This window comes from Cupressus sempervirens, chromosome 8, assembly GCF_028749045.1.
Source record: "Cupressus sempervirens isolate cs-2001-9-10 chromosome 8, ASM2874904v1, whole genome shotgun sequence".
NCBI classification, from domain to species: domain Eukaryota; kingdom Viridiplantae; phylum Streptophyta; class Pinopsida; order Cupressales; family Cupressaceae; genus Cupressus; species Cupressus sempervirens.
This window is the reverse complement of record NC_143125.1, coordinates 367,868,280-367,886,494: the sequence shown is the minus strand read 5'-3', so window position 1 is coordinate 367,886,494 and position 18,215 is coordinate 367,868,280. Positions and strand designations below refer to the sequence as shown.

The following is an 18,215-nucleotide window of genomic DNA, read 5'->3' as shown; positions in this document are numbered from 1 at the left end:
TTCGTCTTCATGCCTCCCTGCTATCCTAATAGAATATTGTGCTCTCGTAATCTTGAAATTGTTTACCAGAAGTTCAAATAAACTCAGTTACCTTAATATATCAAAGAGCTTATCCTATATTCTAATGTAACATACCACTTATGTTCATCAGCAAAAACCAGCTTCAACTATTGATGTTACCTCTCTTGCATCAAGTGTCACTTTCGCCTTCAGTAGTTATAAGCTCGTTTCATCAATTTCTGCTGGCATTTTAACCTTAATATATCAAGAGCTTATCCTACCCTAATCCAACAAACCACTTGTGTGTTCATCAGCAAAATCAAGCTTCAACTATTGATGTTACTTCTCTCGCATCAACTGGCATTTTCGCCTTCTGTAGTTTCTAATGCTCGTTTCATCGATTTCTGCTGGGGTTGAATAGCGCTGTACCCCTTCTCCAATTGTAGTTTGTGGTTTGCTTTATTAATTTCTGCTGGGAAAGACACTAAAGAATTAATATCAAAAAGCAAATTTGCCCTGCTTGAAATATCTCCAAAACGCAATAAAAAAAGGCTTGACATCAAGGATATCTCGTCTTTTCACAAACCCATTAATCACACTCGAATCATCTTAGGTGCACAAGCAAATAACTAATCTAAATGTTTCCATAAGCAAATGATTACACGAAATATAGCATCACCGTTACACACCGTGAACAGATTTAAGTGCCAATACGAGTGGTGTTGTGGGACGGATGAATTTGATAATTATACATGTCATAGAACATATAAGAAAGTTTGTATATGAATACTTATGAATGCCAATCTAGACAAACCAGGCACACCCTGAGCAATTCCGAGCAGATCAGATACATGGTTTGCTGACGACAACAACAAAAACGGCACACCATTTACACATACCACACGATCAGGCCAGGATGAGGTTTGCTGTTTAAGCCCAGGACTCAAAACTATTTACAAACTATTACCATTTTCAATTTTCAATGCAAATTATTACCTAGAGGATAGGTCCCTAACTTAGCACAATTAACAAAGAATTATGCATCCGATAGGATCATCAAGTGTTGGATGGATTTATATATTGCCAGAACATGCTTCCAATATATCAACCATTTTTAGAGAATCAGCTAGGCATGTATTTGGAGAACTAAAATAATAGCAACCATTAGGTCATTTCTGACATCTAAAAAGATCTGATATGGCTTTGATCAGACTGAAAGAGGAAAGGGGCTTGATTCGTAGTGCAAAACTTTATTGGCATGCAACAAGGATCCAATTGCAAGGAACATGTACATGTGCATAAATTGCTGAATAGTTTTGAACAAATTCTATAGACATGCACACTTTTGTCGTGCAATCACAGTAATACTGTTTACTGGTGTTTCTAAGTCATTATAATGACTATTTTCAAACATGATATATGATATATTATTTTAACACAGGTCTTACTCAATTCTTAACAAACTTACCAGTATGAATTTTACGCACTTAAATTGTGTCCTTAAACCACACTCAATCAGCTGTCCCCATAGAACTGCCAGATATAATCAACATTATATTTCTAGAAAATCCAAATTTCACGTAAAAAAAAAAAAAGCTGTCCATGACACAACACATTCGGTCAAGTGATGTTTAGTGTTTTGGACAACAAAAGTAACAATAAACATATGCTTTCAGGGTCTACAAACAAGTGAATAATTAAAAAATAAGTTAATGTACTGATAAGATCCCAAAAAAATGTCTGCCAGAATTAAATGATTTATGCAACAAGTCATTTACAATTAAAAATTGAACCACACTTTAAAATGTTCCATAGGCACAGCAGTTGTTTAGTCCTATAGCAAAAAACAAAAAGTAAACATAGACTGTTGCGAATTTGATCTTCCAGAATCCGATACGCATGAGCTTTTACTCTTCAATTAAAAATAAGTAGCACCAATGTAAGCCTCGAGGCAGATCATAAGCTTAGGTACTAGCACCAGGGCTATCTCTCAAAGCTGGTGAATCTCTTGCAGGGCTCGGAGTTTGATTATTGGCAGCAGCAGATGGACTATGGCTGGACTTACCATTTGCAGCTGGACTTTGGAATCTACCAGGGCTGTCCCTCTCTGGACTGGCACTGTCCCTTGGCCCGTGACCATCATCTGATGCAGGGCTTTCACTCCTGCGACTGTTTCGCATGGCATTACTTCTGTCATCACTCGGCCTATTTGGACTGTCAGATACAGGACTAATGCTCCTGCGATCCTCCAATGCTGGACTATGCCTTCTAGTCCTCCTTGGACTGCGGCTATAGCTTCGGCTTCTTGATCTTCTCTCATCTAGCACAGCAGCCCGAGCATCCCTCCTTGGTGAGCTGGGTGATCTACTGATATCTAACAAATGTTAGTACTAAGTTCAGCAGGCAAAAAACAGTACCCCCGTGAAGGAATACTTTATTTGAATGTGAGCTTCAAGCTGCACCAGAACAAATAACAATCTAAGAAAACAAAAAGAAATGTACGGCAAGCACAGAACCCTGTCTATACCTGTAGCTGCGGCGCTTGTAACTTGGGCTGCGGCTTCTTCCACGTCCACGAGACAGTGATCTGGAACGTGACCTTGAAGGGCTGCGTTCGCGCCTATATACAATACATAGAAGGGAACATTGTTGGTTCTGACTAGAATCTAGTTTGAAAAATCAACATCCATACACAAATCAACTCAAAGAAAAAATGATACCTGCTATACGATTTTGGACTGTTAGGACAGTTCCTTTCAATATGACCCCGCTCTCCACATCGATAACATTTATTTTTCCAATCCCCAGCTTTGCAGTCTCTAGCCCAATGACCATCATTCCCACAGTTAAAACACCTTCCAGAACCAGGAGGTGGTCCCCTCCCTAGATATTCACGAGATCCACCTCCTCCTCCTCCTCCTCTTGGTCCCTACAGACAAAATAAAAACTATTAATAACAGAACATAACAATGTATTTAGAAAGCATATTAATGGGAGCATAAATCAATATATAATATATATATATATATATATACTAATTTTGTTTGGGTGATTCTGAGTTTATCTGCAGGACTCATCATTACAAAATATACATGAGTTAAATTCCACATGAAAGCAGGGATGATTAATCCTAATTTCAGGGTTAGGTGCAATATTTGAGGGGCAACAGGTGTGTGTGTGTGTGTGTGTGTGTGAGAGAGAGAGAGAGAGAGAAAGAGAGAGGGACTATAATAAATAATTCTGAGAGCGAGTTGCCCAGAGGACTTGTGTCCATTGATGCAGCTTAAGTAGACAACAAAAAATCAAGTGTAGACATTTCATCCTCTTCTTGTCTACACTAACCCCCTGGCTTACTCATACATAGTATTGGAATACATTATCATCACTTTTGATCGAGAATAACTCTGATGATTTGTCTATAGAGAGACCTATATGACTGGACAATTGTAAGTCCATTCAATTGATTTCACAGGAGAAATATATCATCAATGGAAGAAGTTGAACTAATCCTCGACACCAAGCTCACTTTTGAAATGATTATTCTCAACGTTGGAACAAGACAGAACTTAACATAGAACAAGACAGAACTCAAATGTGAATTGCTTTTAGCTATCATGGCAAAGTACAAAATTTTAAAACTAAAGCTTAAAATGATTACCCCTCTTGCAAACTCCACAACTATACGACTCCCATTCAAATCTTTGCCATTCAGATAGTATCTTGCCTCATCCGCATCTCGAGAATCACTAAATTCCTGCAGATAAACAAAGGATAAAAACAAGGGGAAAAACATGACAGTAGTAGGGAGGCAACAGGCCCCACAACAAGCTACAGTATATCCGCAATTTCTCTGATAAATTTATTATTACAAAACTACATGTGACAAAAAAGAGGACAAATATAAACATTGGATTTGGTTTTATTACGTACAATGAAAGCGAAGTCGTGCTTCAGATCCACATCTCGGACTCTGCGTAAACGTTTGCCAGAAACAGTGAGCAGTGCATCATGACAAGGTATCGAATGGAATGTTACTTCGGCTCTCAGATGAATCAAACACCAGTTTGCACCCATGCCACCATAAACGTACGCAAGAATACTACAGAAAGATGAACGTCTAGATGCGCCAAAGTCTCCTATTAACCATTGCAAGAATTGCCACCAATTCCACCAAGGTCACCCTCTCACCTTTGACCTCCAGGCCGGGTAAGAGCCAACCAACCTTCAACAACATCATTCAAGTTAACAAGCAACTTGGGCTGGAACTAGCTCAGACAGCTAAAAGGTATACAAACAGTGAAACAGTGTACCAAGAACATGGAAATCCATGGCTTGGCTGGATCTGCCAACTCCGCCCTAAATCAAGCAAAACAGACTCTTCTACCCAACCCAACAACAATGAAACATTTTTTTTATAAACTACAGAGGTATCCCCGCGACCCATCCCAGTTATTCCAAGACCATGAAAATCCATGGCTTGGTTAGACTTGCCAACTCTAACTGTAAACAAACAAAACAGGCACTCTTCCTAAAGCACAAAGTGGGGAAACCATACCATATATTGGAAACCATGCCTTGGTTAGGCTCACTAACTAAACCCTGAAACAAACAAAAAGACTTCTTCCCAACCAGCAAGCACAAAATAAGATAAGAACAAAGATAGCAGTATTGCAGCTCGAAATGACACAACCAAGAATAACAGGCAGTTATAATATAACCCAAAGGGCAGACATAAAATCCAAGGCAGCAAATGTGAAAAGCAACAGAAAAGCTAGGGATGTGGCATTCACCCCAACACATATAAAGCACCAGACTAGTACAACAAAAAGGGGACGTTTAGAGCATGTGTGCCAATGCACATGGTCACCTAGGCAATCATAAACAAGAAAATGTCTGAAGAGAATCCATTCAGACAAAAAAAGGACCTATTTTCTTTAAAAAGATACCTAGCTGACAAACATGCTTCAATGCAAATTTCACAACAGAAAGCTAACATATAAAACACAGACAAATCAGACACTCCAGCAAGAATTACTGTGGACTATTTTCATTTATATTTATCTTAATACAGACATGCATACAGAAAAAGACCAATCTTACCTTCCATATTTCCCAAAAAGATCTTCAAGATCGCGTGTACGTGTTCGAGAAGATAGTCGACCAACATAAAGCCGGGTGTTTCCAAAACGGTCACGGTCATCATAACGAGGCATTTTATGACACTGCAACAAAGTCACCAACTATTAAATTACAAATTACACAATGTATGTCTGATTAGTCCTTAAAACAAATAAATCAAGACCACATGCTATTTATCCATATAAACAATCATTACTAGCACACTTTTCTTTTGCATCCTATAACTGTGAAGCAACTGAAACACTACTAAAAGTAAAAATGGCTAAAAAATAATTTTAAGTGGGTGTTTCTGACTGCATGCAACCAAAAAAACTATACACAGATGCAGCCAGAAGCACACACTCCAGTACCCAATATCCACTTGTATCAAAAAATATAAAACTACTTATAATGACATACTAGCTAATTGTTGTGGAAGTAAAACATACCTCTTAACATACCTCTTACCATTACTGAAATATCAACAAAATATTAAAAATTCATCCAACTATTACCAAAAACGTTGCAAAAGTTTAACCTATTAACTTCGTTAGAAAACTCTACCATTCAAATATAATTCTGGAACTTCTAGTGCATTGTTTAAATATCAACAAATGTATTAATCAACCTTAAACAAAATTAAAAAGTTCAAAACTATTTTAATTCATCAGTGACTTGCCAACATTGAACAGTCAATGAAAGATGGAAGGCTATCCCGAAAAAAGGGGGCAATCACACTCCTTTAGATGTTACAGTGTATTCAGCCTACTATTACTATTTAGAAAATTCATCAGTGACTACTGCCAAAATTGAACAATCAGTGACAGATGGAAATCTATCCTGACAAAAGAGGCAATCACACTCCTCAAGATTTTACAGTGTTTTCAGCCTTCCGTTACATTAAATACTTCAAAGCCATACAAGGCCAGAAATCGTATAAAGCCGTCTAAAACATTAAAAACAGAATTCCAAAAAAACATTTAAAACGGAATGCATAGAACGGCAATATAAAATTAACAACTTTCTATTCAGCAAGCCATTTAACAGATAGAAAACCACAATCAGTGGTTTTATTTAACTTTTTATACATAACACTTCAAATTTTCTTTATGCAAGCCATTTTCTGCAATTGAAAAGGAAACAGCTGCTTCTACTCCCAAAATCCCAAACTGCGGTCTGGAATTTGAGTACAAAAAAGGAAAGAGAGAGAGATGTGATTCTTGATGAAATTGCTATAGCCATTTTTAGTTCTTGAACCCAGATGGATGAATTGACTCGTATCCTGTCCGCACAAATATTTTCCTACCTATCAAATACCCAGCAAAGGCTTTTCAAAAAAACTGGAACCACTTCTTGGTTCCACCTTTGGTTTAGTTTTCTGCACCTATACTTTGCTGTTTATCTTCAGACAAGTCCCTGAACCTCTTGGTTGTTTCATATGCAAGTCATTCTTCCTTCAGAGGTTCCTCTTTAGAATTGAATCTCACTAAGCCCGCCGTTCATTCTAGTATTGGAATCCTATTTACAGGGCTTCTGTTCAAAAACTCCGATTTTTTTCTCGCTAGAGCCTCCAGCTGTAGAAATCAATAATAGATCGGCTGCATGCTAGCTTCGAATCATAAACCTGGAGCTTCTAAGACCTTTTTCACTGAGAACCCATATAAAAAAGCATATGGATAGAACTAGTCTTTTGAGCGGGTTAAAGTCAGGTTAGGCATAAGACTCCACGCTTTTCTTGTAACTGAAGCCTATGTCTTTTTTTATTTGATTTCTGAATGGGGTCTGAACCACAACAGAACCTAACGAAAATTCGTGAAAATGATGCCATCGACATTGAATTGAGACTTCAAATACTAAACAGAATGCTTGCAGTCGCAACTGTTCGATAGACAGAAAACTACTCTACAATTAGTAAAACCTGTTTTGAGTTCGGAGGACCGAAGAATTTCTTCAAAGGACAACCAAGCTAGTGAGCATATTTCATCTAGAATCGTCTACATATCCAATGATGCATATTGTAGGTCAACTAGCATGCAGTAAAAGGTATCCAAAACACTGCAAAGAGAAGACCACACACATGGTGTCACATGACTGTATGCATTCTGAACGTATTTGTTCAAAATCAAAAAGATACCTAACAAGATAAACATTAACAAATAAATCTTGAAATATGATCATCAATACAATCAGCAATTAGAAAACAAATGCAGACCCTATAAACGATACAAAATCCATAAATATAACACATAGTGACCCAACTTAAAATCCAATAGACCTCATCTAGCAACGAAAAGCATCGTGTTTACAAGGATGGAATGCATCATTCTATGTAAAAATAGAAGATATAAGAAATAGAGCAAAACAAAAGCACACCAGCCACTGAAATAATAAGCATGTACATTGACTTTCACCACACTATATCCTATTTCAACCCTATATCTGTGATTTTATACTTGAATGCGATTTTCTGTAATACCCAGAAGCCTAGACCTACACACTAAATCCCTAGGCCAAACAAATTACATAAATATGTATAAAAACTGAGGTCTAGAAAAAACGATAGAAAACTACGTGTAGCATACATAAATTCCTCGTAATTTATATCCGGCATCAGATCCAGACATAAGGGCATACAATCGGCAAAGCCGCAACAGAAAACAGAAACAAGATCCAACCCCTTCCAACAAAAAATGGGTTTATCACGGTCTAATCAGCACATCAAAACACACATTAATCCTTCAATCCCACAAAAATCCTGTTAGAGAATAAGCCCAACCCATATAACAAAATAGCAGACCAAATGATAGTCAGAGTCGCGGAGCTCACGAAAACCTCATCATCTGCCCGTTTGATTATGCAATAGAACCCAAAAAAAACAAAAACCGTTTAAGCAAAACGCAGGAATCAAGAGATGAAGAGCTTACCTTTCAAAAACTAAAAGAAAAGGCTTGTCTTGTAAGTATTGGACGGTCTCCTCTTTTCTCCTTGCCGCCGACTCTGCTCTGCTAAATACACAAAATGAAGATGGGTTTCGATATTTATAGGGAAATTTTATCTATCAAATATCTACCCAAAACAACTTTCGTTAGGCCGACAGATTCCGATTGAGAAACCCTGGTTTGAGCCTGCAGTTAGTTGGACCCGGGTTACTTGAAGAGTTTAAAAAGAAAGGAAAGCTTGGTTTTCCATTAATAAATAATTGAGTAAATTATGGATAAGCCCCCTCAAATTCTTGCCCACCATCTCGCCATTCAAGTAAGGGCTGGACAGGTGCGGAAATTTCGGATTCTCTTCCATTATATTCAATGTTTGATGTGGACTTCTCGTCATATGACCTAAATTTCCATCCCTTACATGTGTTGCTTTCAGATGAGGAAGCTTCCCATAAGGCTGGCTAGTTTTGGCTAGTTTTTGTTAATAGTATGGGTAAAGACCAAATGGACTCGTTTTTTCACCTAATGGTGATACTTGTACATCATACACCTTTTTCTATAGTTTTGAGTAAATATTTTATATTTTATTTCTCTTTTGTTTTTAAGGATAAATTTTCGTTTTTAATTTAATGGGATTTAATTAGAAGTAATTTAATAAATGTTAGCTTACCTTTTATGAGTTTAAATAATCTTTGATAGGTTAATAGGAATTTTTTTGAGTGAAAATTGGTATGTCAGGTTCTATCGTGTTCTTTGGCATGTCATTGTTCTTTTGTATTTTTGTTGTTTCACTTTTTTCCTTCGGCATTTTCTCAAACCTCTCAAATATCTCCAATCAAAAGCAAAGCAAAGTAACAAAACACTTTTCAACCCTGTGGGCAAAACTCGGTCAGAGGATGTGTGGGAGAATGGGGAACAAGAACTCTTAGATCCCAGTAAAACTAGCAATAGCATGGTAACAATAGGCACCAATCGTAGGGATGAGATGACAAGTTCAAAGGCAGAAATAATAACGGTTGGAGTGAAAACTAGGATGGAGTCAAAACTTTATCACAATGAGTAGGGCTCATACTAATGAAGGGTCTCAAAGAGAAAAACTAGAGCAGAGCTTATGTTTGGGGTGTTAATGCAAAAGGGTTTGTTAGAGTAAAGGGTTAATTTAATTTCATTTATTAAATTACCTTTACTCCCTTCTTAAGATTTCATTTTATGCACATGCATTTTTATTTAATAATTAAATATTAATTATTAAATGCCATTTACCTCTTAGGGTTTCCCTTTTAGGTTTTACAATCTCCTTCTATAAGGATTGATCAATTGTAAATTTCATTTATTCTTTCAATCTGATAATATATTCTTCCATATTTTCAAAGCCAAACCCTTGTTGTCTCTATCTTTTCTTCTCTATGATAGGTTCTTACATGCAGGTGTTCTTCGAATTTTATGGATTTATATTGCTCAAATCATTCATGGTATCGAAGTTGGATCTGATGTAGCTTGTTCATTTTTTGAAGAAAGTGGCAACGAGGGTTTATTGGATCAGATCTGGCTTATTATAGGTTTTTTTTTGTGAAAATAAGGGAGTCTATGAATTTTGAAGCACTTTGAGGCCAAATAAACCTTAAGGTTGGACTTGCAGGGTGTCAAACCCTATTGTTCAATTTTTGAAGAAAGCGGGAATGATGGTTTGTTGGATCAGATCTAGTTGTTTTCACTTCTTTTTTTGTGAAAATAGGAGGGTCTCTGAATTTTGGAGCACTTTGAGGCCAAACAGACCTCAAAGTTAGATTTGTAGGGCATCAAAACCCCTATTTTTATATAAAATTTGTTGATTTTTGACAATATTGACCAGGGAGGAAAAAAAATTGCATACTAGGATTTTACGACCCTGTCATGCATTTCAATGCAATTTTTGTAATTAGGATTGACTGATTGTAAATTTAATTTATTCTTTCAATTTGATAATATATTCTTCCATATTTTCAAAGCCAAACCCTTGTTGTCTCTTTGTCTTTTCTTCTCTGTGACAGGTTCTTGCATGCAAGTGTTCTTCGGGTTTTGTGGATTTGTAGTGTTCAAATCCTTCATGGTATCAAAGTTGGATTTGATATAGCTTGTTCATTTTTTGAAGAAAGCAAGAACGAGGGTTTGTTGGATCAGATCTGGCTATTTTTATTTTAAAAAATTGTGAAAATAGGGGAGTCTCTGAATTTTGAAGCCAAATAAACGTCAAGGTTGGATTCGGAGGGCATCAAAACCTATTGTTCAATTTTTGAAGAAAGCGGGAATGATGGTTTGTTGGATCAAATCTGGTTGTTTTCAAGTTTTATTGTGAAAATAGGAGGGTCTCTTAATCTTAGAGCACTCTGAGGCCAAACAGACCTCAAGGTTAGATTCAGAGGGTGTCAAAACCCTTATTTCCATATAAAATTTGTCAATTTTGGACAATGTTGACTAGGGAGGAAATTTTTTTGCATACTAGGGTTTTACAACCCTTGCACGCATTTCAATGCAATTTTTTTCAAAAAAATTAAAAAATTTAAAACCGTTGTGCCACCGTCATCAATGTCTCTCACTCATGCACCGTCGCAATCAGAGGCCCTACCCGAGCGCTGCTCCTGCCCAACCTACTGTAACATGGGGAGCTAGGGACTTTATTTTAGCCCCTTTCTAATTTTTTGGGGGGTTTGCAAAAAAAAAAAAATTTGGAGGCCCTGTCAAGTTTTTGGCTCCAACTTAAGCATACTGTATCATTTTTTGGAAAATGAAATACCGTCGAAAGGCTAATTTCAAGACAAACATGATGGTGAAGGTATTTTTTGGATTTTTTTCTAGTTTGGCAGCTTTTTTTGCTCGAAGTCAGATGATGCTTTCTACCTTCCAGGAGGGCATAACTTGCTTGTTTAAGCTTTGTGTTCCAATCCGAAAGAAGCATCAAAAAGCTCTTCTCGAGCAATATCTAGATCCTCTGTTATTTTCATTAGTAGTTTTCAAAGGTACATGTTATTTTCAAACTTAAGCTTTTTTTTCTCTTTTCTTGTATCGCATTCCTTCTAGCAACTGGGGTTCAGTTTTTTGCATTGTGGGGGCTGTTTGTTCAATTATTTTCTATTATAATATCAGTATATTAGAAAATTTCAAATACTTTCTTAAAACAATGGTCGAGACCTCTTTTGTCTAGAACTTCTGACCCCTTGTAATTATCACACATGGAAGTTCCTAACGACACAACTTCTTCGGTCAAAAGGGTTGTGGTCTTGTTTAGATGCAGTGCAACTAGTTTTACAGAGGCCTTTTGAGGTCGTGCAACATAGGATCAAAATGGATGAGGCAATGGGGTTGATTGTGTTACAGGTATCCAACAGTCTACAATTTCATCTTGATGAGTGCAATACCCCTCTAGCTATATGGACCAAGCTTGACGGCTTGTTTGGTACAATGGATGAGTTTAGGGCACTTCAGATTGAGGTAAAGCTTACTTCTCTTGTACCAGATTCTTTTCCTTCCATTGAGGGCTTCTTGATGAAGTTCAAAACAACAAAGATCTTTATTATAGGGTTGTGGGAAAACCAAGACTAGCATTGAGTGCATTTACTTGATTCTTTCAAAGCTTTGTGGAAACTTTCAGATTTTTGCTTCTACCTTTCGTTCCACCATGGATGCTTTGGATACTAGATTTTCTGTGGCATCCTTTGAGGTTTTTTTGTGATCATTTGACTCGAGAGCAAGCTAGGCTCTCTTAGTTGGATTCTCTCACAGGCTCACAGACTAATGCATGTTAGAGTAAATAATGAATTAATTAATTATTATTTATTCTATTTACTTAAGCTTACTTAGGTTAATGCATTTATTTAATATTTAGTATTTAATGCATGTAGTGATGAGTTGTTGACAACATGAGAGTTTGTTCCCTTCTAGCATGTTCCACCTTTTTCGTGGATGTTTGGTTGTCAACCTTATCTTCTACCACTTTCCAGTTTGTTCTACAAGCTTCCATGAGGCCTTTATATTCAGGCTCTCTCTTTGTATCTCACATCTCATTTTCATTGTAAATACATTTTTATTGTTTTGCAATATTTTCTCTCTCATGTTCGTTTAGGGTTTTTCCAAGCTCCACCTCTTCCTTCTTGGTTTCCTTTCGACAGGTTATTTGCATGTAGGTGATCTTGGTGAGCTATGGAGTTGGATTTCATCAACTCCTACAATGCATTGCTAGCTCAAACATCTTCTGGTAAGGAGGAGAAGAAATAGAAGTCACATCCTACAGAGTCTCTGATTGATTCTAGGCCCACCTCCTCCTAAGGGGGATAATCCAAAGCCAAATAGACCAAAGTGTGCTTATTGTAATAAGCTCAACCATGATGAGTCACATTGCTATGAGAAGAAGTTAGATGGCTATGCCAAATAGGTTTCAAATTTGACAACTCTCCTTCAAAAGAGCAACATTGATATTCCTTGTACTTCTCACAAATCTTCTTCTTCATCATTATTTCAGTCAAATGGTAAAGAAATAGGAAAGGGTCATGCACTATGTGTAACTACTACTTCACATTCTTGTAGATGGTTACTAGATTTGTGTGCCTCACACCATATGTCATCTTCTCCAGATTTGTCCTCTTCTTTCGAGGCTTCTTGTACTCCACACATTTTGACGGGGAACAACATTGTTATGAATACACATGGGAAAGGTTTTATCTGGTAAATTTCGTGATGTACTATGTGTTCCATCTTTGTCCTCAAACCTTCTCTCTATTTATCAAATTACACACAATGGGACAGGGAAGACAGTTGAGTTTGCACAAGATTTAGTGCACATCAGAGATAATGAGATATGCAATATTATTTTTATAGGGACTAATGACCATTCTTCCCACTTATACTCTTTCTCTCATTTTGGTCCACCATCTCTAGTATCAAAGACTCGCTCTCCTTCTTTGCGAGAGAATATTGAGGTGAAGTCGAGTCACTTGAACTTATGTGTTGTTCTTGAGACTAATGTTGTGACTTCTATACCTCCACATCCTATTCAAATTCTATCTATTGTGCAAGATTACTCTTCAACATTATCTAACATTGTAGTTCCATTCATTGAGCCACCTAGTGCAGTTGTTGAGGATGTATCAGAGGACATACACCTTCTCTCATATGACAGATTCAACACACATGTTTACCCACCTCCATTGGAGATTCCATTTCAAGATTCTCATGCATTCTCTTTTTAGCATAAGCTAGAACTTCTAGCTTCACCTTATATTTATGGGTTTCATCCTCTTTGTCCAGTGCCTTTGTTTCCTTCAAATTGGAGCCACATTGGTTTGTTCATCAACATGAGATTTCTACCATTTTGGGGGGTCTATGGAGTCTCCATCCTCTATTGTTGGAGATTCATTGTACTTATGGTTTTGAGAGAGTCTCTTAAGACATATCATTTGTACTTTTTCTTTCTATCTCTTTTTGGAGTAGGGTTTTTTCCCACTGGGTTTTCTCTATTTCTTCATTTTATAGAGATTTGGTTATGATTGGGTACTATTGTCACAAAAGTTTGCACCCTTGTTCAAAGCTTTTACCTAAGGACAACCTTGTGAAACATGGAAACAACCTCCAAACTGTAGGACTTGAATTGTGAGGTTGAGTCTTCGGAGAAGGTTTGCTTCCTTTACTATCAAGGTGCACCTGGCTACACTTGGAAAGGAAAAGGGAGAAGGAATGCATAGAAAGCAACTCTACCTACTTCTAACCTAAGGGGGTGATGCACCAAAATAGAATGTTCAAACTAATCTCTGCTCATATATGCACTTTTTAATCATCATGACACCAAAAGATATACATATCCAGACTTGTTTTAATATAACAATCACATGCAGATTAGAAAACTCAAATAAATGACACAAGGAAGATGAGAATTCACTTATATATCATTCATAGGCCAAAAGGAGATATAGGCATGCAAGATTGCAGATAGCCACAATACACTAATGAGAGGCAAAAAGGTATTGCACAATACATAAATGGCTAGAGGAGATAAGGTAGAATGTCATATAAGTTCAGAGGCAAAGGGAATTTATAGTGAACATTACAAAGAAATATCAGAGAAAACAAAGAAGAGTCAACTCTATCAAAATTTACAAAAACTGCCTTTATAGCTCAGGCATAACTGAGATATTTTATATCCTAAACCAAACTCAACCACTACTATTTAAGATTGCATAGAACAATTATCTAGATCTGGAGAAAATATAATATTGGCACATATTCAAATACAAAGAAATCCAATATTTTGCCAAAACAGAGCCTCGAGAAGAGATAATAGTGCCATTAAATTACTCTAACCAAGTAGATGGATAAAATAAAAGGTGGTGGAGTGTTTTCCATCATTCACTAGGTGCAACATTCATTGGAAAGTGGTTGGAATCGATCATGAAGATCGAATCATGCAAGAAACCCTATCTTTCTTGTTTCTAGCTTTACAAATCAGTGAGTTCAACAGGTCAACTCGGTCAAGCAACCAGAAACCTCCATGTGGACCAACCATATCATTTCCTTTTGCCACCTCGTGGAGTCCTTACACTTTTGACTACCATATCACCTTGACTGCGCCACCCTCGAACTTAACCGTGATGACTTGCAATATTGTTGATTTAACTGCAATGTTAACCTAACTACACCTGCCAAACTGGGCCCGCCAAGACATGTGGTGAATCCTTGTTATGTCGCTATGACTAAAGGTCAAGCAACTTCCTATAGCAACATAGCAAGAGGCATTGATCTCCCACCATCTGACGGTCCCAAAAAATCATCAATCCTACCAGTGCACCAACCAATAGAAACATGGTCCTTTGCCAACCTATCTGACACTGACCCACCACACTGTGGCCCACAAAGGAATGGACCCACCTGCCACACGTCAATTTTTTGTGTTTGTCACTATGAAGAAATATCAAGCAACTTCTTATAGTGACAAAGCGACCACCATGGATCTACTTGCATCGAACGGTAGGAGGTAGAACTGGCACCTTTCAGAATAGTTGGCCCCACATGTTTCTAAGTGTAAGATCGAAACTAAGAAAAAATATCTTTATGACCTTATGAGATTTGGAAACTTTGTAAGATCTTACATCTTCACCTTTTGGACTTACAATCCCATGACATCCCCAATCTTACAACTCCTCGATCTTATGACACTGGCGTAACATCGAAAACCTTTAAAAATTGCCCCACGATCTCTCGATCACATCGTAGCATCATAGGCCCTTGACCTTCAGCTTCTGACCTTACAATATTATATTTCTGTGGTATTTAAAATTAAATTGGGAGTGGTCATTTATCTTTTAAATTCAAATGTGGTGATTTTGGTGAGAAAGCAAAATGACGAACAATTCTGGTGACTCAGAGGGGATGCAAACCTGCTATGCATAGACCAGTGACCTAAAGCATCCATTGGGCTATAGAGTTGTGAAAAATGTGGATCCTATGCATTATGAAACCCTAACCCTCCCTCTGTGACAACAAAACATTGATTATCCTACCTCTAACTATAAAACAAGAACTCTACAACTGAATCTAGGAACCAGAACCCTCTGCAACCTCTGCAAAACACATGTGCTCATGCACTTCATGGAAAACAAGAAACAAGAAAGGAAACTATTCTAAATTATATACATGAAGTGCTCATCCTTTTTCAGAAGGACTTAAGATATATCTCATTTATTGGAATAGGCAGAATTTCACCATCGGGCCTGCTTAATTGAAAAGCATTGGCTTGTTTGCAATTGATAACCACATAGGGACCACTCCATAGTGTATCAAATTTTGAGTGCCTCCTCAATTTTGCCCTATCTGCATCTCATTTTAAGACCAGATCACCTTCTCTGAAGATTCTAACCCTAGCATTCCTATCAAAACTCTTTTTTACTTGTTTTTTATGTGTTTTTAGGGTCTGCATAGCCTATTTCCTTTTCTCTTCTAGTTCCATCAATTCTACTATTCTTACTATCATGGCATCATTTTCCATTAGCTTTGGGTGATGAGCTAGTTTTAGGGATGGGAGATCTAATGAAATTGGAAGCTTGACTTCCCTACCATATACCAACATAAAGGGTGAATTTCCTATGGCCCTCTTTGGTGTTATTCTATCAGTCCACAGTGTTGTTCTCAACTTTTGATGCCAACATCTCTAATTGTCCTCTATAGTCCTTTTCATAATCCTAATTAGGTTTTTGTTGGATGACTTAACCAATCCATTACCTTGAGGGTAGTGGTTTGAGGATGTGCTCAAGTAGATATTATGATCAACTGCCCATGCACAAATCTGAGCTCCTACAAAAGATTTTGCATTATCTGAAATAATGATTGAAGGGACACCAAACTTGGTCATGATTCCATCAAGGAATTCAATAACAAAAGATTCTATGGCATCCTTTAATGCTATTGCTTTTTTCCATCTAGTAAAGTAATCTATAGCATCTAAAATCCACTTGTGACCAGAGCTGGAAGAAGGATTGATAGGGTCTATGAAATCCAATCCCCATTGAGCAAAAGGTTGGTCCACCTAAATGGGATGAAGAGGAAGAGCTACAAGCTTTTGCTTAGCAAAGAAGAAGGCACATTTCTCACACTTCCTTACATACTTATAACAATCATGGAACAAGGATGGCCAGTAGTAACCAACTCTCATGATCTTTATTATAGTTGTCCTCACTGAGAAGTGGCCACCATCAGGACCATCATGAAGCTCTTTGATCATTCTTTCAACTTGGTCTATGTAAATGCATCTTAATAGGGCTCCATTAAAATCTCTCCTAAAAAGGATACCATCAACTATGACATAAGGAATTGACTACAGCCTATATTGTCTCCTTTTAGTTCTATCCAATCCTTGAGGGTATCCACTTCCTATCAAGGTGGTCATCATTTCATTCATCCAATTCTTTGGATTACCAATTCTTGTTGGTTGCTCATCCTGTATTAAGAGGGCAGCTTCCTCGAGTGTCTCAAAAGAAGAGACCATTTTCTCACACAATCCCTTGCCTCTCACAAGTTTGGTGATCCTAATCTCAATGTTATAGTCCATGACTTTTGTGATCCATCCAACTCTTTTTTCATTGATATCTTTGTTTAGCAGGAACTTCTTTATAGTTGCATGTGGAACCAAGAGTTGAACCTTGTTATGAGACACAAGATGTCTAATTTTTTTGAGAGGCCTTACAATAGCAAGGACTTGTTTCTCTACATAGTTGTATCTTCCTTCATAATCCTTAAGCCCCTTGCTAAAGAAAGCAATGGGTTGCTCGAAATTCTCATCATTCAACTGTGTTAGAACAATTGATATACTCGATTCTCCTCCAAGGGAGTAAAGGATGAAGTCTTTATCAAATTTGGGATTGACAAGAGTGGGAGTTGATGCAATTAACTTATTGATCTCTTCAAAACTAGCTTTCCCCTCCTTGGTCCAAGTAAAGACCATGTTCTTCTTCAACATAGTTGTGAGAGGCTTCGCCATGGAGGCAAGGTCAGGGATGACTCTTCTTACGAAGTTGATCCTACCAAGAAAGCTCTGCAATCCTTTCTTATGACTAGGAAGTGGGAAAGAGAGAATTGCTTCTACTCTCTCTAGATCTATTGTTAGCCCATCTCTTGACACAATATGTCCTAGGAGCTTTCCTTGGTCAGTGGAAAACACATACTTCTTGGGATTCAGGGACACACCATACTCTCTGTATCTTTCAAATATCTATCTGAAATGATCAAAATGATCTACTGCATGTTTTGAGAAAATAGTTAATTTTCTAGCACACCCTTGAAGGCCATCTCCATTGCCTTTTGAAATGTGGCATCTGCATTAGTTATTCCAAATGGCATTTTACAATAAGCATAGGTACCCCATTTGGTAGTGAATGTTGTTTTACATTTGTCTGACTCTTGGACTAGCACTTGGTTATAACCAAAGAATGCATCAAGAAATGAGAACCTCTCAGAACTGCTAACCTTAGGTAATATTTGTTCCATGGAAGGGAGGGGATGATGATCCTTAAGGGAAGCTTGGTTAAGGTCCCTAAAGTTCACACACAATCTAATTTCTCCATTCTTCTTCCTAATAGGGATAAGGTTTGCTACCCCTGGTGAGTGTTTGATAGGGAAAATTATATTGGCCTCAATCAATTTGGA

General features: G+C 37.4%; 1 protein-coding gene across 8 annotated transcripts; it reads right to left on the bottom strand.

Annotated features, from left to right (window-relative positions):
- Positions 1-1,723: 1,723 nt before the first annotated feature.
- LOC149542849 (uncharacterized) lies at positions 1,724-8,128 on the bottom strand. 8 transcript variants are annotated; one of them, XM_089797741.1, is made up of 8 exons: positions 8,043-8,128; positions 7,037-7,173; positions 5,101-5,222; positions 3,931-4,222; positions 3,659-3,754; positions 2,721-2,929; positions 2,528-2,620; positions 1,724-2,367 (listed from the first exon to the last, which is right to left on the bottom strand). In XM_089797741.1, the coding sequence occupies exons 4-8, from the start codon at positions 4,072-4,074 to the stop codon at positions 1,965-1,967; spliced, it is 945 nt and encodes a 314-aa protein (XP_089653867.1). In that variant the 5' UTR covers positions 4,075-4,222; positions 5,101-5,222; positions 7,037-7,173; positions 8,043-8,128; the 3' UTR covers positions 1,724-1,964. The 8 variants fall into 8 exon arrangements, with proteins under 8 accessions (XP_089653867.1, XP_089653869.1, XP_089653864.1 ...); XM_089797743.1 differs by having other exon boundaries at positions 1,724-2,364; XM_089797738.1 differs by having other exon boundaries at positions 3,931-3,970.
- Positions 8,129-18,215: the final 10,087 nt, after the last annotated feature.